Source organism: Calypte anna, chromosome 5A (assembly GCF_003957555.1).
Source record: "Calypte anna isolate BGI_N300 chromosome 5A, bCalAnn1_v1.p, whole genome shotgun sequence".
Classification (NCBI taxonomy): Eukaryota; Metazoa; Chordata; class Aves; order Apodiformes; family Trochilidae; genus Calypte; species Calypte anna.
The window spans coordinates 32904027-32928496 of record NC_044251.1 but is presented as its reverse complement, the minus strand read 5'-3'; the positions used below and the strand labels follow the sequence as shown (position 1 = coordinate 32928496).

At 39.8% G+C, this 24470-nt stretch overlaps 1 protein-coding gene across 8 annotated transcripts in view; it reads left to right on the top strand.

Annotated features, from left to right (window-relative positions):
• Positions 1–20541, top strand: part of CDC42BPB (CDC42 binding protein kinase beta) — an 88619-nt gene extending 68078 nt beyond the window's left edge. For 2 of the 8 annotated variants that reach the window (XM_030452723.1, XM_030452718.1), the window contains 15 exons: positions 118–223; positions 1672–1808; positions 2387–2526; positions 4025–4106; positions 7345–7561; positions 7923–7985; positions 11359–11955; positions 14562–14659; positions 14771–14855; positions 15008–15128; positions 15212–15329; positions 16256–16294; positions 16430–16538; positions 16632–16702; positions 18777–20541. In XM_030452723.1, the coding sequence (XP_030308583.1) occupies positions 118–223; positions 1672–1808; positions 2387–2526; positions 4025–4106; positions 7345–7561; positions 7923–7985; positions 11359–11955; positions 14562–14659; positions 14771–14855; positions 15008–15128; positions 15212–15329; positions 16256–16294; positions 16430–16538; positions 16632–16702; positions 18777–18908 (2115 nt within the window). In that variant the 3' untranslated portion in view covers positions 18909–20541. Of the gene's footprint in view, positions 1–117; positions 224–1671; positions 1809–1972; positions 2012–2386; positions 2527–4024; positions 4107–7344; positions 7562–7922; positions 7986–11358; positions 11956–14561; positions 14660–14770; positions 14856–15007; positions 15129–15211; positions 15330–16255; positions 16295–16429; positions 16539–16631; positions 16703–18776 lie in introns of all 8 variants that reach the window. The other 6 variants (XM_030452724.1, XM_030452721.1, XM_030452717.1 and 3 more) reach the window with 5 other exon arrangements.
• The last annotated feature ends 3929 nt before the right edge of the window (positions 20542–24470 follow it).

The window sequence follows — 24470 nt, the reverse complement described above, 5'->3', positions numbered from 1 at the left end:
CCTGGTTTCAAAGGGTACACTCTGGTATACTGGGGGGTGGTGAAGGTAGATGCTAGCATTTCGTGAGTGCAGAAAGTAAAAAGTTGTTTTTTCTTTTATCCTGAATGTATCTTTCAGCCCAAAGCTCACCAGCTCAATATCAAGTCATTTACAAGCCCTACTCAGTGCAGTCACTGCACCTCCCTGATGGTGGGATTAGTTCGACAAGGCTATGCCTGCGACGGTGAGTCAGTTACACCTTCTGTATTTTCAGCAAGACCCTGAAAAAAAATCATCCCAAAACACTAATGCATTTTAAAGCAACCATTTTTCTGGGGAAGGGAGTAAAAGCCAGGGGTGACTTTCACTGAATGGTTTTCCTTTTCTTTCTTTTGCATGATCATACTTATGAAATCAAGGAATAATATAAGCCAACGTGGTTCCCTTTCATACTACCAGATTAATTCTGCTACTGTTAGTGCTGTTATACTGTGAGTTGGGGGGAGAGGGGGAGGTAGGAGTGTTTTCTCTGTGTAGTGTAGATAAAAAGACCACAGGAATACTCTTGATAACATGAATCTGTCAGTTTTGTGCTATCCTAATCATAAACCCTGTGTGTCAGGAAGACAATTTGCTAGTGTTTGTGTCCTGTAGTCTGCTGTGCTGTTCATTAGTTTTATTTAAAATGCTTTCTCTAATGTAGGTATCACTATTGAGTTCCATGTTTGTGTATATGGGAATATTTTTCTTTGAAAATACTTATCTTTATCTTGATTGGTCACATGAAATCCACAAGTAATCCGCAGATCTGTTTCTGTGCCCAGACCAATTCTTCCTAATGGCACCCTCTCTGCTGACACTTTCAGCATCATACTCAGATTGACTCATCTACCCTTCAGGGCTTTTTTTCCTGGCAGGTCTCAATTGGCTGCTCTTGCCTGAGGGCACCTACTGCTCTGCCAGCACTTCCCCTGGGGCTGCCTTTTGTCTTCTGTTGCTAACACTTCTGAACTCTGGTTTCACCTTTCTTCCTGCAAGTCCAAAATGGTCTTTTCCCCCTACTACAGTGATCAACTTCACCTTTTTTTCCTTGTGTAGAAATTACATCAGTAAAACAGCACTTCTTTTCACTCCCAATCCTAATTCTGCCTCTTTTTAACACTAGAGACTATGATAAAAACCAGCTTCATTTCCAAGGGGCCCATGAAATTGGTTATGTCCTGTGGATTTTCCCTACTCTGCAACCAATATGCCTTGGTATTCATGGGCCCAAATAATTATGTTGCCTCCTGAATTTGCTGGACAACACTGACAGAGCTTTGCATGCTTGATTCTTTGGTTATCTCCTGTCCTCTTCCTGGGGTTAGACAGGTTAGGTGCTGCTTAAAAACCAGTGAGGTTGACCAACTTCCTTTTCTTCTGGAAAATGATTTGGTAAGTTGCCTTGAAATGTGGACTCAGTTCCTGCCTCTTATGGGAGTAATAGGCTTGAAAAAGAAAATAAAAGCACTCTGGAGAGTCTCATGCAGTATCTTAACTGTGTTCACTCCTTTAGCATAGTGGGCTATTGCAATATTTGCCAGATTCAGTGTGATTGATTAATTTGCTGAGCGTAAGTGTAGACTACATTTATCTCCTGCTATATTTGACTTGTACATGCGTTTCACTGTGGATTTTCTCTTTTGTACTTAGTGTGTTCATTTGCATGCCATGTTTCCTGCAAGGATAGTGCACCTCAGGTCTGCCCCATACCCCCTGAGCAAGCCAAAAGGCCTCTTGGAGTAGATGTACAAAGAGGAATAGGAACCGCCTACAAAGGTTATGTCAAGGTAACAGCCTTTTGTTCTTGGGCAAGACAAGAATAGTAATGTTCACTTACAGCTATGCAACTTGGAACCTCTTAAGTATGTTTAAAACGATCTCCTAAACTATGCTAAAGCCTCAAGGCTTCATTTGCTATCTATGTAACTTAATTTAACCTTTGTTGCTTTAGATGTGGAAGAAAAGGTTGGTTTTACTACAAGAGCTAAAGGTTAGTAGATTAGTAGGTATAATGTTCATAAGCATCAAGGGGCAGGGGCAGCAGAAAAATTTATTCTTAAAGCATGCCTGATTGTTGATGTAAGCAGAATTTAAAAGGTAACCTGTCCCACCATTTTGGCATTTTTGGAATATACCAGCCCTATTGCTTGTCCTAGTATATTTATTAAACGGTAACAGGGAATGGTTGAAGTTAATGGAGGAAAAATGATTGCTTGATTACTTGACATTTTTCACTCCATTTTGAAGGGTGAGTAAAACATATTCTAGTTCTGTTGATCTAAGTATAAGCTTTTCTAAATGTTCCTGCTTTCTGTGTCTACTATATGTGATTACATTTATTAAACAATCAGTTATTTATATGCAGGTCCCAAAGCCTACAGGAGTTAAGAAAGGGTGGCAAAGGGCTTACGCAGTTGTTTGTGACTGTAAACTCTTCTTATATGATGTGCCTGAAGGAAAATCCACCCAACCTGGAGTTGTTGCAAGTCAAGTCTTGGATCTCAGGTTTGTAGTGTTACGACAGAGTAGAAATCTATATTTTTCAGAAGACCTATGTGTTGTGAATATAGGCTGCTGCTAAGTTTAGGCTGGATTAGTTGGTTCAACAAGTGGTCACTAAAGTGAATTTATAGTCATTTATACTGCAGCCACTAAGATTTACAGTATTAGCATGCTTCTTCCTAGAATTTCATGTGCTGACACAAATAGATTTTGGTAGCTTGTTTTTTTCCTCTTCACTCTGACCTCAACACTGAGTCACAGATCATCCCATAGCCAGTAATTTCAGGAACATTAGACAAACTGAACTAGTCTTCAGAAAAGCACCAATTAATTTACAGTGCAAGTGGCTCTTGCCCTGCCTTCTTACAGCACTAATGTTTTTCTGATGAACCATTTGAACCACTGAACACTGTCTGCAAAAGATCTGAGACTTACATTCATCAGAGTAGCCAAGAAGTTTTTCATATCAGTTTTTGCTGATAGTACACAGTAAAGTGTAATACCTTTAGATGTTACAGCACCTTCTATCTCTGTTGAATATAAAGTTTGCATTCGCAGGGACCTTGATTTATATTTTTCCCAGACAGCAGTACCATGTGGTTGCACCAGTACTGCTGTTCTGTTCTGACATTTGTTCTCTGAGAACCATCAGTATCAGCTCCCTCTGACATGCTGGCAGGGGGAGCAGAAGCGTGGAAGTATTGCAAATAACAGCATTTACATCAGCACATTGCTTGGAGCAACTCAGACAGATATTACACCAACTGTCCCATGCTCTTTATCTGTTTATTGTAGCTGCCTGGTTGAGTCTGTCTTCTGAGGATTCTTAGATGTTTTAATAGACATTGAGCACCATAGCCATGAATTCTAGCATAGGCAAGTTTCAGGTATTAGTGTCATCTTTACACTAAAATTGGCAATTACGGTGATCAACTTGGTCAAATTCAGTTTAAGAAGGCTTGTGTAGATAAGCCCTCTGGGATGGAACACTCTAAAATGCAAAAGTTGTTCTGATGTCTGTTTATTTTATTGTAATAGTGAATAAGATCAGGCTGTTTTGAAAACCCGTACTTGAATCCCACAGACTATAATTATGTTGCCAAGAGCTTTTTATGTGATTTTTCTCTTTTTCCAAAGGCCCCTCTCTTGCTACTCACTGAGGTATGAATTATTCATTTCTAATGTGTCTGCTGGGCTGGAGGAGCAATATTCTTGCTGCTAATTGTAGAATAGGTGTGGTTGATAAAACCAAAACTACACAAAGCCACCCCACTTAGCTTCAGGTGGACTGAGATACACGGATACTGAGTGTTGTAGAAACTGAAGCTTGTGAGTTGTTTGGGCCAAGGATGGTTAGAGCATTAACAAAGCAGTAATGGCATTTGTGACCTCTGTGTGCTGTTAGGACACTGCAGCCTATTGAAACAGTTGTGATACCAGATTTTGCTGGATAATGTTCATCTGTGCCTGTATGTGATTCTCTTTCTCTCTTTCTTACTAGAGATGAAGATTTTTGTGTGAGTTCTGTCCTAGCATCGGATGTAATACATGCAACTCGTAAAGACATCCCTTGTATATTCAGGGTATGGCTACCAATTTACTCTTAAAGAGAATACAAATTAAATACCAGTGTTTTGTTCTGATGCTGCAGTACATTATCCATATTTAATGTTTATTAAGTTATGGCAGGTTTATAAGAATTTACAAGGGGTGCAGAAATGCGTAGAAGAACAATATGGTACTCCTCTTTTGATTTGGTTTCAAGGAACAAAAGTATTCTTTTGCTACTTCCTTGTATATAAAGTTTGGCTTTTTAATTTTTTTTTTTTTTTTGAAATTCGGTATATTTTTGTTTTCTCTTCCATTGATGTTACCAGGTCTTCGTTTGAATTTTTTTGCTCTAGATGACCTCTTGCTTTAGGAACTGATGTTGCAACAGAGCAGGATGAATCTGTTATACTACCTGGTTCTAGTTTGCCATGTATTAACTTGTTTAAAAAAAATAAATTTGAAATTTCAATTTCCTTAATTTTGTATTTAAGTATAATAGAAACAACCAAAATCATTAGCTTAGTTACAATATCCATTTTGATATATACTCTATCTGAATGCTGTATTTAGTTTCTAAAACATAGGAAATAAATCCCTTTTGTTATGTGAATTATATTTAATCTGGGATTATAAAATACAGAGTACATTAGAAGCCAGTATCTAAAATCTCTTGCATCTGAATACCAAAACTCATTGTTTTCAGTATCTCAGATCCTCAGTCATTAGAATCAAATCAGTGGAATATGGAAGCCAAGGAGCTGACAGTCACATGTGATCCAAATCATTTAGTCCTTTAGGGTTTACTCTGAAAATGTCTTGGCTACTTGAATGCTCCTGTGGCTTTGCTTTCATGTCTTTTTTTGTAGAATTATTTTCTGCTTTGGGTTTTCATCCTTTACTTTCTCACTACTACTACTATTGCCTTCATTTTCCTCTTATTTGTTCCTAAATGTATTTTTTTTTTTATTCCCACCTGCCCACTCTCTCCTCAAATTTGCAAACGTGGAATACTCTGGGAAAGGGCTTCTGAGGAGAGAAAATGAACTATGCAGAATGGTGGCTAATTCATTAACAACAAGGCATCCATAGAGTGTAGCCTGCTTGACTTGCTGCTCTAAGTTCTGCCTGCTATTTTTAACTGAAAGAGTACCTACAAAAAATTTTTCTTTTACATTTCCCCATGTAAGAATACTTATATGGATAACACATCAAAATGTCACCACAGTTTGATCAGACTATCCCCTGATAAAGAGATCTGATGAATTAGCTTGAAGCCTGATTTATGAGGATATCTATTTAGATACTATATTTTGGTTACTGTTAACAATAACCAGAGAAGGTGCTGCTAAAGTCCACCTCTTTTCTCAGTTTTATGTCCTCCTTCAAAAGAAGGAATTCCTAAAACTGGAAACCAGTGATAACTGGTGCAAGATAATCTATATTCTCAATTTTATTTAGTTCTATATTTGCATCTTGCTGACATAGACAGGGATTGGCTTCTACACAATAGTTAAAGCTGTTATGTTTCATCATCTGTGTAAAAAAGTGGTCCCTTTTTCATACAATTATTTCACGTAACACGTGAGGATATTCGTGTCCCAAGAAAGACAGATTTTCATTTCTATTGGATCTTTCACCAACAGAAAGCAACACCAGAATGCTGCCAAACACTAGACCCGTCATAAAATCAAGAAGAGGAAGAATGTGTCTCAAACTCAAACATCTCTCCTTGGTAACCAGATCTTAAAGCTGGATGTTAGGCCGTGCTGACATCCAGGCACTGCAGTCTAAGTGCTGCCACTGATGCATTTCTAATAATAGTGTAAGAGTTCTTCCACAGATTAGCAGTTTGAGTTAAGAAGTCTTGAGTTTCTTAGCAAATACTGGGCTTTTGTATGATGAATAATTCTAGGTCTATTATGACCAATTTTTCCCTGTATTTGACAGTACGTAAGATTCCACCTTCAAAAAAGAGAGAAATAATATATGGTGGTACTTCAAAGAGTAAACCATAGCTGAAGTCTGTTTTTTTTTTGTTTTTTTTTTTAGATTTAGAAATATTATCCATTATGCCCTCATACATCTTAAAATATTAATGCTTAGTTACAGTTTAGGAATTGAACAAAGCTTGATGCAGAGTAATATGAGCTTTAAGCAATTGCAAACTTGTTCTTTTCCTGCTGCTTTTCACTTTCATCTTACTTCTGGAGCTCTGTCCTCTTGTCCCAATTTTACTTCCATTTGTGTGTTGTTGGTTTGTTTTTTTTTAAGATGAATATTCTTGCTTAATTCACTCTTTCAGGAAGTGTATGTTGCATAACCAGATCGTGCATCTTTTATGGTCATTCTCTTGTCAAGTCTAATAAGCTGTCTTATTCCACATATGAATAGTTATGGCCTTCAGTTTTGCACTTTTGCACCTTTTTTCTGTTAGATGATTGTTATTCTAAAAATCTCTTGTGAGGGCTGATCCTGGCTGATGATCTGTTTGGTGGTGACTGAAAGCATTAGTTCCCAGGATCTCACAATTCCTACCATCTCTTTGGCCAGGACACTTACTGACCTAACATTAAGAATTAGTAAGTGCATACTTTGGCCAACAGAAGTTCCTTTTTTGTTTTTCTATTGGGAATACATTATCCTTTGAGATCTATAGAATTATTTCCTTGAAAATTAAGTGAAGCCATTGTGATTCTGTTATAACTTAGGAAAGTGGGAGAATGCAGTATTTAGGTCTCAAGGGTTCTTTCCCTCCAGAGCTTTTAATGAAGATATGATGTACTCTTTCTTCCAGGACAAATATTTTGAAAAACAAGTAGCAAAATTAAAATCTAGAACTGATCATAGCAGTGCCATTGGGTTTAAATGCATCTGACTCAGAAAGAATGTGTGACATCAATAAGTTGTTAAATTTGGTAGGGGAAGGGATCAGGAAAAGTTATTACATGCTACTGAAATTCCAGTTTGAAGCAGGAAGGAGCCTTTTGCTGTCTTATATTGATTACTGTAGGAAAAGATGGTAACATTCCTTGACCCTGTGTTATTATTCAGGATGATTAAGCAAGACTGAGTATTTTCAAACAAAATCACCAAGGCTTTTGCAGTTTTTCAAAGCACTGTGGCTGTACTTGCTGTTGCATACCACTCGGGTATATCATTGCATTGTAATGAAAAAGTATATTTTACTTTCACAGTTCTTTAAACTATAGAGTACTGACAAAAAGGGCTTTTACTACTCTTTCTAATTTCACTTTCTCTGTCTGTTAAAAGGTGACAGCTTCTCTCCTAGGTTTGCCTTCAAAGTCGTGTTCTCTACTGATCCTGACAGAAAATGAGAATGAGAAGAGAAAGTGGGTTGGAATTCTAGAAGGATTGCAGTCAATCCTGCACAAAAATAGACTGAAAAACCAGATTGTGCATATTCCACAAGAAGCCTATGACAGTACATTGCCTCTTATTAAAGCAAGTTTAGCTGCTGCTATTGTAGGTATGTTTGTTTTAACTTCTAAAAGTGTGTGTGAGTTGTTGGAGCTTTTAGATGGGCTTCTGTGACAAGAGCGGTGACACCTTGAAATGAATTACTCACCTGAATTCCTTCATAGAAATTCACTAAGGAGGGGGAAATGCTAATCTTGCATTGATATTCAATTTCTTCATCCATTTGGAGTAAACGGTACTGTTTAGTTGTTTTAGCAATATGCTATATAGCATGCTTTGACAGACTGTGAACCTGAGCAAAATTGATTTGTTGTTGAAAATCTTTGTCCAGAAATTTTTCCAGTCTGTTTTAAAGGCAAGATTAAGTTTAACTGAATTTAATAGCCTTTTCTCTTGGCTTCCTGGTTTAGATCGAGATAGAATAGCAATTGGTTCAGAAGAAGGACTGTATGTGATAGAGGTGACCCGTGACGGTAAGTGAGGCCATTGTGCATGCTGTAATTACATACAGAATAATGAACTCCATAACTTTTAGTGCTGATATTATATAGGTTACACAACAGCCCTTCATCTGTAGAAAGTATTAAGCACTCAGTTAACTGATAAGAAGGAGAAGTGAATGTGAGATAAAAGCACTAATTTGGTCAGTATCGTTACATTCAGTTGACTGGCTGAAATTAAAGGGATGGGTTACTGGGCATATTCTAACACATTTTCACCTTAACTGTGTTCCCACAGAAGGTAATAAAATGCTTCAGCACACAGAGCATGCACAGTACATGCACCAGCAGTTGATGCACAGTGAATTATCAGGCACTTACTAAACAGAACTTGAAATGAGTGTGAAAAACTTAAGATAGAAAGAGACTGGTTCCAACCTGCACCATCAGGGGACTTAACTGGGATGAATCAGGAGTTAGCCAGTGCAAGCAAGTTTTTAGACTTTCCATTAAAGCCACCATGTATTGTTGTCTGTTTCTTCCAGAAATATGACAACCTCACATTCTGTTTCAGACTGATGATGGCCAAAGCAAATGCCTTGCTTGCCCCCTTTCCATTATTTCTGTGACCCCATGCTTTGTCCTGAACCTGCTTTCTCCTTCCTATTAATAATGCACTCTGCCCTTTGCTTTGGAAAAAGTGGAATCAGTTTTGCCTGTTCTTTCTGAAGAGTTGCCATGTCCATGCCAGACATTCACACAAAGTGTGCTCCATGTACCACAACAAAGCATATGCTGCATATTCACTGAGCACCCCAGGCATGTCCCTCTGTTGTTGAATTATTAAGCAGCACAGCTAGGGCCCGAGGGGAGGGCCCTTTTAACCTGATATACTGAGCACCAACATGGATAAAAATGAGAGTCATGGCCAAATTGTTGTGGCCAAAAGGATGGCAAGCACATGAGCCTGGGGATCATTTAGAGTCAATCCACCAAAATGCAATTTTAAACATGGGAAAGCAAAGAACAAGGCTAGTTAATTTTGCAGTCTGCTTCTAAAAATAAGATATTTATGTTTTGAACAAACAATTTAACAGGAAAAAAAGGAAAAAATAGTTGAGTTAAACTGAATTTATGGAAGTAATACGTTCTTAAGAAACAACACAGATTTAAAATTCAATAGTCTAGTAATATATATCCTTTTCCAAGTTAACATAGAAAATACTAGTGATTTTCTCTCAGACTTGAAAAGCATGAAGCATACCTAGTGAAATCATTCTTCCTTGTAACCTCTGAGGCACTCTGAATTTAAACAGCATTCTAAGTCTGTAATTTTTGTGGTATAAGAGCTAAGGTCTTGGCTCTCTGGTAGGATTGCTTCTAACAAAATACCTAGTGCTATATTCACCTATATTTATAACCTCTGAGCTTAGATTATTCTAGTGTCTTTAGCTGTCTGAGAATTGAGGATGTTGAGGCCAATGGTACAGATTTGTATAATGAAAATGTGCCAGGCCACTTTACCAGCTTTGGAAGAAATCCCTGGGACATTCCTGAAATAGCCCTTTGACTATTTTTCGTCATTGACATTCAAATTTCAGAGAAGACACTTCTTTAAAATTAAACTTGATGGAAGAATTTGAATTTCCTTTTACAATGCAGTTTGCCTTGTGACTGTTAGAAATTTGGATTGCAGTCATGTTAAAACTTGCATTTCAATGTAAAACACAACAGCAAATACAGGTTTTTAGACTTACTTGACTTTCAAAATAAAATTTAAGTACAACATTAGGGTTATAGTTTTGAGGCAAAGTGCAAAATGTTATTGCTTCTTCTTGCTTAAGCCACTGCACAGTTCCAGGAGAAACTGCTTTATACATGGAGACAGTAGATATTTGAAATTCTTTTTACTAGTAATAAATGCCATTCCTTTGAGTAAACTTCCACTGCTCACCATTCTTTAAGTACTTAGATAGAAACATAACTTTAGATGCACATAATTCCAGAGATTCCAGTGCAGCTTCTTGAATAAAAGAAAATTGTACATTTAATTTGAGAGGTCATTTCATAAAGGAATGACAGTGTGTATGACTGTGTCATATGTAAATGTGAAAACAAATTTTGGTTTTAAGTTAAAACATGTTTTCTCTGAGTTTTTTGTGACCAGTTCCCATTTGTTAATAGCATTTTTATAAACATTAATTTCCATTTCATGGCAACTGTAATTTTCAGTGTTAATTAGCTGCTGGCTGCTTATATCAACAGTCCTTGGGTTAGAGTATCAGTTTTTGAAAAATAAGCTAAACTGTAAGCAGGAGTTGAAGCTAGGGCAAAAAAGATCTTGTCTTTGTGGCAAGGTTCCAGCAGCTTATTATTTCTTCAGACCTACAACCTATTTGTGCAATCAGGGGGAACACCACCAAACACGTGACTGTGTGATCTGAAACAGCTAAAGTTTTGTTAAGTTTACAGAATTTGGTAACCTGGGTAGGTTACTCCACTATTACTGAAAAAACCCTCTTATACATTCAGTCAACAGAAACATGGAAATGATATTTTAATAACATTGGTTTATGCATATTATGTTTCCTAGATTGGAATTTCTTAATCTCTTCTGTTTGTACCCCATGAAATGCTCGTGGCATTTTCTTCAAAGTGCCAGTATGCCCACTGTCCCAAAGGCAAACATGTGCCTAACCCTATTACCTGCCTCTGATCCTTGTAACAGTGAATACTCCCCAGCTTCCAGAGGTTCCTTAGCTGGCCTTCTCTGTGAAGGACTTTTCCTGGTGCTTGTCCTAAATCTCTCTTCCTGCAGGTTAAGCCCATTCTTACTCTCCCTTTCCCCAGCTCTCACAGCATATTTTTGCCTTTACCTCTATGTTTTTGCCTTTCCCTCTATGTGTTTAACATCCACTTACTGTACTGCTTTTGGATTTGGTTGAGACATTTGCCAGCTGTGCAGCATTTGTATCCTCAATTACCAGCAACAAATATTTTGTATTTCTTTGATTTCTCCTAATCTGGTTGTGTTCTGGTCTTCTCTCCGTAACTCACTAAAGATGCTGGTTTGAAGGTGGTACCAATTTCAGAAGAGGCACCATCTTGTTGTGTAAAGAGACCATCTTGCAGTGTACAGACATTATCTATAAATTATTTTGTCCATTTGCATTAAAGTAGCTTTTCCCTGCAAAGTGTTGCTGAAGTCTGACTTTATACCCATAGGGAGAGTTGCAGAAATGTTTTGTTTCATGGTTTACTCTGAGAATGAATAACAGAGTGATGAGCACGTGTAGGAAGTGCTTGCTCTTGCTTGATACGTGTCTATGTTTAGATACCTGATCAGACCTCAGTATGTAACACTGCAGTGTGGTTTTCTGGTTTAACTTTCTTGTTTCCTTTGCAGTGATAGTCCGAGCTGCTGACTGCAAGAAGGTTTATCAGATAGAGCTCGCTCCCAAAGAGAAAATTATCATCCTCATCTGTGGTCGGAACCATCACGTTCACCTTTACCCCTGGGCCTCTCTGGATGGGTCAGAAGGAAACTTTGACATTAAGCTTGCAGAAACTAAAGGCTGCCAATTGATTACAACTGGAACACTAAAGAAGAGTTCTTCAACTTGTTTGTTTGTGGCTGTCAAACGACAGGTTTTTTGCTATGAAATTCACAGAACTAAACCTTTTCATAAAAAATTCAGTGAAATCCAGGCTCCAGGAACTGTACAGTGGATGGCAGTGTTCAAGGACAAGCTCTGTGTTGGCTACCAATCTGGGTTCTCTCTGTTGACCATCCAGGGAGATGGACAATCTATAAACCTGGTAAATCCTAATGACCCCTCGCTTATCTTCCTCTCACAGCAGTCTTTTGATGCCCTTTGTGCTGTGGAGCTCAGTAATGAGGAGTACCTGCTTTGCTTCAGCCATATGGGAGTATACGTCGATTCGCAAGGTCGAAGGTCACGCATGCAGGAACTAATGTGGCCTGCAACTCCTGTTGCCTGTAGTATGTATATGTTTTTCTGTTGCCATATCCCTGTTGCTGCTTTACTTGTGTAAAAAGAAAAAAATCAGTGTTGTATTCTATATTGCTTTGGTTTGTCTCTCAATATCTACAGTTTAAATTTTGATGAATATAACAGTATATATGGTTTTCTTGGTGGTAGTTAGGGACTCAGTGATCTCCTGGGCTGAGATCCTGAATGCTGCAAGAAAAGAAGTCCTGTCTTGTTACAGGGCAGAATAATAAATAATGGAATGTGAATTAACTTTTACAGAGCAGAAAATAGTCCTGGATGCAGGACAGTGCAAGACTACTGGTCTGTGAAATTCTGTGAATATTTTTGCTCTCTTAGAGCGTGTAAATATCTAGCGGTCTGTAGGATGTCTTCAGTGTCCTTGTACTAAAAGTAAAATAGAAAGTTGAAGATGAAATGTAACTACAACTCTAAGGGTTCATAAAGATAACAAAATAAGAGCTAAAAATACTGCTTTTGACAGAACTGGCTGCAGGTTTTTTTCCTGTTGTTTTATTTTTAGGGGAGAATTTCCAAAAATAATATAGGCAGGTAGAGGTTAATTTTTCAACCACTCTGCTCTTTCCAGGGACATTGATTTGTCATCTTCTGAGGACAGAAGCACATTGAGAGCATTTTTCAGTATTTGGTAGTCAAAAGCAGTTAGTTTTAAAACCAGGATTTATATTTTGAGCTCAAATAGCAATTAAAGTGTTTTGAATGATGGAAAGCAAGAAATAGCTTTTTGTTTAAATAGTACACCAAGCAGTTGGTTTGATTGGGCCAGGCCCTAATAGCAGTTTGCTTAATTTTAATTGTCTTGTATTGAAATTGTTTGCTTTCTTTACTCTGACCTAGTTTTGTACAGAAGTCTGCAAAGGCCCAAGGAAACAATGTATTTGCAAATTTCCTTTAAAATGCCATTAGCCAAATGTAATGTTTCCTTTTCCTTTATCAGGTTTATAGTTTTTTCCATTTCAGCAAACTAGACATATTATTTGTTTTGTCTGATATCATTAGAAGGTGATTTCAGTGTAAACCATTCTACTTCATTCTTGTATGTGCAGTCCTGAGTGGGATGGGCCTAAGGCTGTTTTTGTAGGAGCAATTTAATCAACTGCCAAAGGAAACTGGATTAGTTTCCACTGGCCTTGTCCTCCCTCCTCAGTCCTGGTGATGGGGGCTTTTTTTAACTATCCCATCAGGAGATTATTGAAGTGGGAATAGTTCTTCCTCTGAAGTTTCTGCTGTGGTGAACGACCGTGTTCTTGAGAGGCATTAGGGTTCCATGGAGATTCAGTCTCTGTTGCATTCAGTCAGCTCATGTTGAGGAGAGGCTGAGGTCTCTGTTGTACCAGTCAGTTCTGTTCTCTGGGGTGCCCTGTTGAGACTGCAGTCAAACCAGTTGAGTATGCTGGTTCTGTGCTGACCCAGTGTGGGTATTGTGGAGCTGTGCTCAGTTTGGGTATGGCTTGGAGCCGGCCAGTCCCAGAGGTGTAGCATGGGCAGGCCCAGTGCAGACCCTCGGAACCAGTTGAGATCAGATCAGGCTCATCAGTTCTGACTCATAAGTGCTGACCTTGGCTGCCAGTTAGCCAGGCAGAAGCAGCTGGTGTTTTTTCTCTCACTCTCACTGGTCTCCTTGATTTGGACATCCAAGCCAACCATGACTCTATAAAATAAATACTTGACCATAAATCACTCCTGATGTACATATGACAGCAGCTCAAGACTTTCTGTGAATGCATTATAAAAATAGCACCACAACCTTACTTCAGTTTTTCCAAGAAGATTCTGTGGTGTCTTTAGTGTCCTACTGGGTTATTTTCCTTTTGTTTATTGAAGCAGCTCTTTATTAAATTCCATAAATTTCTCGTAACTGCTCTTTGTACATCAGGACAGTCTTTACATGAGCAGAAACATGTTGATAAGCAGCTTTAGGGATCTTTGCTTTCCATTTGACCTAAAAGAAACTTGTCTGCTGATGCCTTTTAAGCTTAAAAAAAAGTTGAGAAGAGAAAATGGGTTGTGGGCTTTGAGCATTGTGACATTTTTTGTTAACCTGATGAAAGCAACCCATACATGAATATCTAAAGCTAGATAATTGTTAGCAAAAGAGGAAGGAAATTGAGAACAGATCTGCATCATGACTTCATGACCCCCCTCACAGATGGTGGCCCTCTCTTTTCCCCTGCACAGAGCAGATGTATAGTTAGTTTTCTGATTCTGAAATGAAGTCATCTGCATCTGTAGAAAATCTAGCTGCTCAGTTTCTACCAAGTAGTAAATTTGTATGCATCTGAAAACTTCAGATGACACTTACACAATTTCTTGAAATTATAATTTGAAGTTTAAAAATACCGAAAGGGTCAAGTTGAAATCTTTCCATGATGCTGCCAGTTGTCGTTAGCAGATCTATTGTCACAAAATTATCTGTTTGAAAATGGGACTGGGAAAAAAGTTTTAAAATATATCTTCCGTTTACATTTAAAATGTAAGTGGAAAACTTACAAGTATTGAAGTTTGCTTTAATATACATAAGTTCTGCACTACTGAAACCACATTAGGGTTTTCTGTTTGTTTTTAATCTATGCAGGTTGCAATTCCTCTTACGTAACAGTGTATAGCGAGTATGGTGTTGATGTATTTGATGTTAACACTATGGAATGGGTACAGACTATTGGCCTGCGAAGGGTAAGTATTTTTATTTGAATATAGAACTTAACTGGGTTAATTCCAAACTTGATGCTTCTTCACAGCTTATGCTAGGCTTGAGTTAATTCTTTGTCTCCTTCGTGAAAACAGATCAGACCATTAAACATGGATGGCACGTTGAATCTCCTTAACTGTGAGCCACCAAGACTGATATACTTCAAAAACAAGTTTGCAGGTGAGTCACAAGCAAGGGGAGAAATGGGAAAATGATGCAAAGCTATTTGGGTAATTTTAAACAGTGTTATCTTTGCATGAGATGAAATTAGTATTGGATACATCTGGGTCAACATGTACCTATGTATGTGAAATTGCATTGTCATATTACAGCAGGAGCTGCCCTCAGTGTACCAGAAACATCTGACAACAGCAAGAAGCAAATGCTTCGAACTAGGAGCAAAAGAAGATTTGTATTTAAGGTCCCTGAGGAAGAGCGATTACAGCAAAGGAGGTAAGAATTTAACCATGGTACAGAACTTAATATGCATGGACAGACTGTGAATGCTAATAGTAAAAATCACTCTGTTCTTTTAGGGAAATGCTTAGAGACCCTGAGCTAAGGTCAAAGATGATTTCTAACCCAACGAATTTCAACCATGTGGCTCATATGGGACCAGGAGATGGAATGCAGGTTCTCATGGACCTCCCACTGGTAAAATATAATTAAAAGCAAGGGAGATATATATGCATTAGTTCTTACTCAGAAAAAAACTGTGAAGATGACCTCTGTGGGTTTCAGGTTTTATGTCTATATCAAATTCTTCATTTAATCACTTTGAGAAAGGTGAAACTTTCTGATTTGTAATGCTTCTAAGTCCTGGGCAAGGAAATACTATTAGGTGGCTTATGAATGAGACACTGAAAGAAATAGATATCACTGCCAGGAACTTGTTAGTAATTTTGTAAATAATCAGTCTCTCCTGCTTCCTTTTTCTTGTTTGTCTTCTTAAAATAACAGAATGAATTTCCTTCCCCCTCATCCTCTCGACATTCTGCTCTGATATCACCTCCAGCAGGCTTTGAGCACGTCTATCCCATGAACTCTATCTCTGCTGAAATCTTTCTCCAGAGTGGCCATTCCTCACTGCAAGGCTCCCCTCTGCTTTCTTCCTCTTCCTGTCCCTCCTCTGCTTCCCTAGCAAGGGTAGGAGTAGCTACAAACTGTTAGGAACTGGAATGGTGTGCTCGTGGCACTTCGCCGATTATAGAGCAAAAACAAAGGGGAAAAAATCTGATGCTGTGAAGGTAACTAAAAGCATGTAAGTTGCAGTGCTTTATAGCATTATTTTTATTTTTTATTTAATGAACACAACATTTTGTGAGCTTTTAAATCCACGAGGGGAAGGCACAATGGTGCCTTTGTATGTTCTGTACCTTCCATTTTATAGCTGCTAGTTAGGCTTCCTTTTGTCCTTCTCAGCTAGCCCAGGTGAGGGTAATACATTTGTCCTATCCACAGGAGGAGGAAGGAGAGCAGAGCTGTTGGTGCAGTCCCTCCCTGCCCCTTCATAGAGGGTTTGCTGGCTGACAGGTTCCAGTAGCTGCCATGGGGCTTAGTTCTTTCTCTGTCTTTCTCAGGGTTTGTGTCTGTTACTGAAAATATGTGGATGTGGTCAAGTAAGTTCAGAGTTTTTCTACCAACACTGGGTTGTTGTAATAGCTTGAAAAGCACAGTAAAGTTTTCATGAGTAACAGCTCCAAGTTGGATAGCTTTTGTTGCTGGCTAACAAGATGTTTCATTTCAACTCTTAGAGTGTCCTCCCTGCTGCACAGGATGAGAAAACGTGTCCATCTACAGCTAACCTTACACGGCAGCAGCAGCAGCAGAGAAACAAAACCTATATTTCATGGCCCTCATCAAGTAAGGCTGGGCACAAGCTATTCAGTTCTGAGCTATAATTTATGGCTTCAACAAGAGGTGTAAACTTGCCTTTCTTTCCCCCTTTCTCTGCAGGTGGCAGTGATGTGGGAGGAGCCGTGCCTTCCCGAAGTATGTCTGACCCTGACCAGGAGTTTGACAAAGAGGTAAAGTAGCTTTTATTAAATGGAGACCAGTGATATCCTGTTGCCATAGAAGCTGTATTGCCTTTTTTCAATAAATTGGATTTCTGAGGAAGTGCTTCCTAAAGATCATGTTCTTCATGGAGATGTTTTTCTTCCACAGATGTTTTCTCCAGCCTGTAGTATATGACTGCAAGTTAGAAATGCCAGGACAAAAGCAAAGCTGTCAAAAGATCATTTTATGATGATATTTTCAGAAGTATTAGGTCTTCGATTAAACTCTGTAGGCAAAGGAAATTTGACTAATTGATGAAATGTCCTCAAAGCTCCTAAAAATGTTCTCTGGGCTATTAGGATAGAATAGCAAAGTAATATGGCTAGTTAAGTCATTTTCTGTACTGCCTTAAGGAAGATTTTTTTGTCATGTAACTTGACAAAGAATCGTATTTTAAAATACTTAAAACTTCTTTTAGCAAGAGTAAAAGTATGTTCCAGTAGTCACCCAACTATTTATGTCCTGACTGTACAAAACTGTTGGCCCTAAATCTAAGGTGAGAAAATGTTTTTGTTTCCTGGATTTATCATGGGTGTAGCTTCTTCCAAGCTTTGCTCAAGGATATCCTTTGTGCAAGGATAGTGTTAGGAATTATAAATGGGAGGCAAATTCCTACATGAGTATTTTTGCATCTTTTTAGCGTTTTTTTGGTACCCAACTACAGGCCTATGTAATGTGCTGTATTTTGAAGGGTGTTTTCCTGAAGCCAGACCCTTGCAGGATACTTCAAGACACCGCAAGTCAAAGCATTTGTCCAGAGTTCTGATCACAGCCATGCTATGACTTCCTTTTTCACCTTGAGTAAGCCATTAAAAGTGGGTGATAATGGTGGTCTCTAAACACATGTGGTTTTGAAAAACAACTTGATTTTCAAAGATGCTGTTAACATTGTTATTCTGCAGCATCCTTTTCAAATTCCATGACATTCCTTGCTTTAATGGTAATTGCTTTTTTGTAGACATAAGTAGTGGTGGATTCTAGGGGTTTTACAGCTTTTTAATTTTTGGTAGATCTTACAGTTTCTTATGACTTCTTAAATTAAGAAAGACTAGTAGTCAGAAATTTGAAAAAGGAAGGTCTAGTACCACCTTTTGGCTTCATAGTATTTTTCCCATGGCTTTTGGCTTTATCACAGCATGAACTGCATCATATTAGGATAATCTTGTTATAGATGATCTTATTATTGTTTGAGCCATGCAAAACCTTGTGAACAGCTTTCATGAAGGATGTTAACTTTCAGTCTGTTTGCTAAATATATATTGCCTCTCTTCAAAATAACTTACTGCAGTGGTACCAGGTTTTCTCATGCAGTATTTCATTAGCTGTGAATGTGTGCAGCTCAGAATTGTAACTCACCAGAATAGTGGGAAACTTGCCAGCCATCAAGTGAGACCTGTTCATGAAGGCAAATATCCAGCAACCAATCTATCACTGGGGAAGTAACTGGATAGACTGTCTTTATTAGATATTGATGTAGGGCGTCTCCAGTAAGTATGTTTTGTTTCCAGATCTCCAGCCTGACACTTGGCAACCTTCACTCCTTTGTCAGGCACTTCACACGCTTGTCACTGTTTCTGTTTTGTAAACAGCTCATGTGCTTTAATTCCTTCTCACCAGACTGAAGATGATTTGACCATAATTGTTTACATGTTTGCATATGGGCAGATTAATCTTCATATGGGCTATAAAAATGGCTTAAGAGACATTAAGAGACATGGGCTGGTAAATGTAGAACAGCAGTGAACAGATAGATGTGATCCATCAGGAAAGCTTTGCTGTGGCTAAAGGAGAGGAGCCTGGGATTTAGCAGTTTTCACGTACTTTGCCATAATTCCTCTTACATCAGGTCATCTTGAGACCTGTACTGCAGCTTATTGACAACAATGGAAGTATTTGCATGAATGTTTAGCTATGAAATTTATCTAATACACCCTGCTTTGTGTATTGCTCACCTAAAATTTTGAGTGCTTTTGAAATTTTCTGAGAGAAAAGGATTTATTTTAAATGAGTGACTTTTTTTTTTTTAATTTTTCTTGTTTACAGCCTGATTCAGACTCCACCAAACATTCTACTCCATCCAACAGCTCAAATCCAAGTGGTCCCCCAAGTCCCAACTCTCCTCATAGGAATCAGCTTACACTAGATGGACTGGACCAGTCAACCTGTGATGCATAACCCTACCACACTCACCACTCTGGCTTTGATCATCCACTACTCCGTGGAGTATTGAAGAGCAGGGCAAAGCTGTCTCAGATGCTAGTGCCAAGACTGACACTGAATCTCTAGTGTTGTACAAGAATAATTATATATCTAGATTGTAGATACAAACTATTGAAATGAAGAAAATTCTTTGCTAAATAGCGATGGAGCTTTTTATGCAGACTTGTTCACTGCTCAGTTACGGTTGATTCCTTTCTGCACAGCTGTGACACGGTTTTATTGCATAGGAGCATTTAAGGCCACCAGTAAATAGTCTTATTCTTTTGCTGAAAAACAAATAGAGAGAGATACTGATAATGTTGCTACAATATCAGGAATATTATTTTTCTATAGAATGATGTAATGTCTCATTAGCAGGAAATCCTTTTAGACACAATTTGGACCTCTACATAGGAAATGCAAGCAGGTCTAGTTACATCCTCAAATGAGTACACTTTTCCCTTTTTCCCATAACTGTTTGTTTCCCAAATCTTAAGGAGAATGCTAGGAAGCTGTAGGTTGTTTCCAACATCAATAGAGTCACCAGGAAGGCGAATAAAAGTTGGTTATAGTTTTGTGGCCTTTTAATTAATTTAGCCATTACATATACAGCTGCATAACTATCTTTCTATCTTTCTACCAACTTTTTAGTCTTGTACATAGGACTACTGCCAGTTATCTTTTACCCATACCCTGCTTTTTAGTCCTCATCAATCAGTCATTAGTCAGGGCTTTTAAAATATTGGTAGTTACTGCTGTGAAATTTTACTCCTAGTTCCCGTTTATCTCTTTCTGAGAAGTTATTTCTCCTGGGTTTTTTGGTGTAAGGACACACTACATTATTTAGCTAACAAGCCTTCTCATGGATGCATTGCCCTCAAAGTCTGCTTGATCCTTACTAAGGGACTGTATCACACTAAAACATCTGTCTGTTTTATGGGTTACCAAAGTGGAACGTGAAGGATGTGTAACTGGGGGTGCTGCTTTTCTCATTAATTGTATCCTCACCTGCATGAAGACCCCATGATTATTAATCAAGTATTGATCATGTAGAAAAATGCACAACACACTCCTGTATATTTTGCTATGGCCCACGTGCAGTGGTGATGTTTTGCGTGTATATTTAATCTCATGCTTCCATGTATTATACATTTAGTAATCAAAGATTTGTGACCATGTTTCATTAAAAGCTTGTAATTAATTCAGTGGCTGGCATATCCAGTTTGTCATTGTCACACTAGTGTGCCTTCTGTGCCAATTTTATGACAGTTGGATGTCACTTATTTAAAATTTGGTTTAAATGGGCTAATGATACACCAATGGCTAATGTTCTTTTCTGAAACACTGTATAGGATGTGCACTTATCTTTAGTTTAAACTGAGTGTTCTAGTCAACATTTAATCCTGTTACGTTAAGTGTTCGACAGTTCTTGCTATTTTTCTCAAATTCTCGATAAAGGGGCTCAGTTAGAGCTGGACACTACTGCTTTGGGGGTTTTCTGGTTTTTACTTTTTTAATGTAAGTCTGAGTCTTTGTAATTATTGGATTGTGAGAACATTTTTGAACAATTTACCTGTCAATAAAGCAGAAAGAGGGAGGTTTTAAAGTTCATAGTCGTCTGTCTTGACATGTGAAAAGAGTCTGCCACTGACATTTGCTTAAGTTTCATGGTAAATTCACTTTGTTCACATGGACGTTTTACATAAACTGAAAGACACCTTGAAGCTCCCTACCTGAATGCTGCAAAACAAGTGTGTGTTTCTACACATGAATGCATGCTGAGGAGCAATGGAAGTCCTTTAGACAGAATATGGTGTTGAAGTTTTGTGCCCTTGGTTTGTGTTGAGTTGTCATTTCATCAAGTCACTGGTCCTGTTAATTAGTTTTTAAATTATTTATATAGCTATTTTCTTATGGCTGAAGCATTATAAGGAGGCTGCAGGATCTATTCAGGCATTTTAAGGTTGATAAAACAATAAAGACTTCTGACTTGTTGTCAAAGCAGTAGTCCCAAGGAAGCACTTAAGGACGTTTCAAGGACTGGTGTGTGAATGGTGCAGCAACTAATGTAGGTATTTTTAAAAGCTCCTCCCATGCTCCAGTGTTTGAGCACTGCAAAGCTCACTGTAGCTAGAACAGCACCAGTGTCTTCTCTGGCGTGTCCTGGGTAAGCATCCACCATCCTTCACAGAATGCCCACGTGTTCCTGAGCTACTTCTTGATTTGTCTTGCCTATTTTTCTTCAGGTCATCTTCATGGGGAAGGCCTAGATTAATAGTTTAGACACTGCTGTTCCCTGCTTGACCAAATCTATGTGGGCAAGGCCAGCAGGCTGGGGCAGGTTGGCCTGGGGAAGTGCACCTGCACTCTGCCCTGGGGACAGGGGTGAGAGCTGACAGGAGGTTTGAGGGCTGGGTGCCGGAAGCCTTCTCACAAGTATTCATGCTAATCAGTCTTTGACTTTTAAAAAAAATTTCTACTGCTCTTGAGCTGATTTTTCTCTGCACAGTGAGGACTTTGGATGTCAACAAATTCTTTAATTATGGGGGTATTAAATCATAGCACTCAGTAGTGCCAGGACTTGGTTATAATTTAGGCAGGGGAACATTTCTAGAAAAATAAATTAATTGCTCAGTATGAATACATTATTCTTTTCTTCTTTTTTTTTTTTTTTTTCCCCTAAGTCTGGCCAAGCAGATTTTAGCCCTGAGTGCTCCACCACAGCCCTTTGCAAGTCTTTTATTCCCTGAAGGCTTCTGATGTGTAAGAGTCCTCCTAAGCCCTCAGGAGAACTTTAAGAAATGAAGAAATTCGAGACACAGTGTGAAATGTTCCTCTGACAGTGCACCACCTTCTCTCTGGGGCTTTCTAGACTATTGTGCCAAGTGAGGAATTAAGTTAAGCAAGGAACAAGGAGCTCCTCTGCCCTTTCCATTTTTGCAGAGGCATTACATCAGGTTCCAAAGCTGGGACAAAGGGTATACCAGTCACCAGAATATGTTGGTCCCTCCTACCACAGATCTTTGCCCCAAAAGGCTGTGTATATTGGAATACATCCTTGCTTCCCAAGGACTAAACCAACACCTCTATCTGCAGCTTCCTAAGTGGGTGCAGTCTGCTGGGAGTGTGCGTGAACATTCACTTTATGTTTGCTGGTTAAAAGCTTAACACTGCTAAATCCCAGGCAGGGGACTTCAGCATGGAAATGGTGAAGGTCCAGGCACCGTTGCTGTTTTGCACAGTGCCAGATGAGGCGTCCCTGGGAGAAAGGTGCATAAAAATCTTTAGAGCTGTCACTGGGAGTGTTAAGGCACTAAGAAGCAGGGAAGCATTTGAGGGAAGAGATGATTGTAGGAACTGAACTGCACCCTTGGGTGCAGTTAAGCAAAGAAACAGTCAAAGGAAGATGTCACAGCATGACCAAACCTTGTCTTACTGCAGAATTTAGCCTATTTTAAGAGGAAAAAAAAAAGATGGTATTCCTATATGCTAGGCTACTGGAGCATCTCATGTTCCAGTTTGCACCCTGCCTGCTCTGCAAGAAAGTGGCTCCAGCAGGCAGGAGTGATGAGAACATTCCAGAAAGTAGAGCTCACCTGCCCAGACCTTACCTTCCATTGCATTACCAGAGCTCTCCTGGACTCCCTCCTGCTACCTGCTCACACCACTCTCTATGTCACCTTACATCCATCCTCCACGGCCTTGTGCTCCTCGACCTTGGACTCCTGGCAGCTCATGAGTCAAGAGCTGCAGGTGCTGCCACCTTTGCCCAGGATGGACGAGCCCCTCTCCTAGAGCTTTCGAGCTGCTGTCCCATCGCCTTGCACTCACTGCTGGCAGGACAGCGCGGCACCGTGGGACGGAGTGGCTCTGGCTCAGGAGATGTACCATGGAAAGGGGTACTGCACCGGGAAGGCAGGAGGGAAGAAGCCACGGTGCTTGGAGAGAGCCAGGACAATCTCGGTGTTGCCTTGCAGAGCTTTCCTAAATGTGTTTCTGGGGACACGGGGTGATGACGAGACCAGACATCAGCTGCACGCTTGTTGCAGGACGCCGGGGAAAGCCGAACATTGGCGGAGCATGTCCCAGGGTACAGTGATACCCAAAGCAGCCTTGCTGGCGGGGTTAGCCAAGGACAGGAGCTGAAGGCAGCAGGACGTGCTTAGCAAGCGGGAGCTGCAGTGCTGCTCTCCAGCCAGAGGAGGAACATGAACTCAGGAATCAGCCAGCGCCCCGTCCTTGCAGCAAATATTTCCCCTGCTCCCCGATAAGCTGCAGCACTTTTTTTTTTTTTTTTTTTTTTTTTTTTTTTTTTTTTTTTTTTTTTGTGACCTAACTGCACAGGTTTATGCAGTTTTATTGGTTGTTTTTCTCGTAGATAAAACCCTCTGAATTTTTGCAGCATCTCCTGGTTTCCGGTTTCTTACGCAGTCCCTGCGCTGCGGTCCCACGAGGAAGAGCAGTGCGGAGCCCTGCGCTGATGGAGGAGGTGGCCACAACTCTGCTGCCACCCCCCAGCGCCTTGGCCAGCTCCTGCACTCCAATAGTGCCAGCCCTTGCCAGATCCCTTCCCTTTCGCTGCTCCTACATCTTGCTAAAAAATAAAATAAATAAATAAAATTCAAAAGATTATTTGGGCCAAGTCTGTTTGCAGGCTTGGGTGGTATTTTGAGCGCCGCCGCTGCACCGCCTAAATCTGTATTTGCACAACTTCTGTGGGCGTCTGTAAAGTGTGGAGGGAAGGCACGATGATAGGAGTTGGTGTCCATTAATAGTGTTAAGGTTACTTTTTCTTTTAACACCCCAGGAAGCAATCGCTCCTGAGATCTTGCCATTAACACTAATGCATTTTGTAGTAGTCTGTCACAGTGTGAGACCCTTGACTCTCAAGACCAAGAGCAAAACAAAGCCCTCAGGTGCCCAGCGGTGCAGCGCACACCCTCGGGGATATAAAACCCCCGTCTAATGCTCTGCTTACCAAAGATGTCTGCGAATTAAATTCCTTGTTTAGGCAGGGGCCCGTGGGACACCCCCACGTACCAAAAACCATTCCGTTTGTTACCCTGCCTGCAGCGTAGGCTGGCTGCGTGATGGTGGGCAGGGTACTGATCACGGATATAGCTGCTTTTCCAGTAGCTCTTGGCCCCTGGCATCTCAAACTGGCTCCGGTGCTTCAGTTTTTTCCTGCAGAGCTTTCTCCTCCCTGTGACGCTTTCTGTACAAGCGAGCGAACGTGGCTCCTGAAGGAAAAGTACAGAATGTGCTCTGCTAGCCCACTGACGAAAATTGATCTCTACTTTAATTAAAGCCTCCATTGTAAGTGCCCTCGAACCGCCAGTGCATTTTAAACACCAAGGCTCGCCAGCAGCAAACCCGTAACACCCCACTGGGGAGGGGTGACCCCGTCCTGCCAGCTGTGCACCCCCCGGCTCACGCTGAAATCCCCGGTGCAACCCAGAGCTGATGTCCTCTGCTTTAAGGTGACAAATACCATCCTAACACCATCTTGTGTAATGGTCCCTCTTGCTGCTGGGTTGT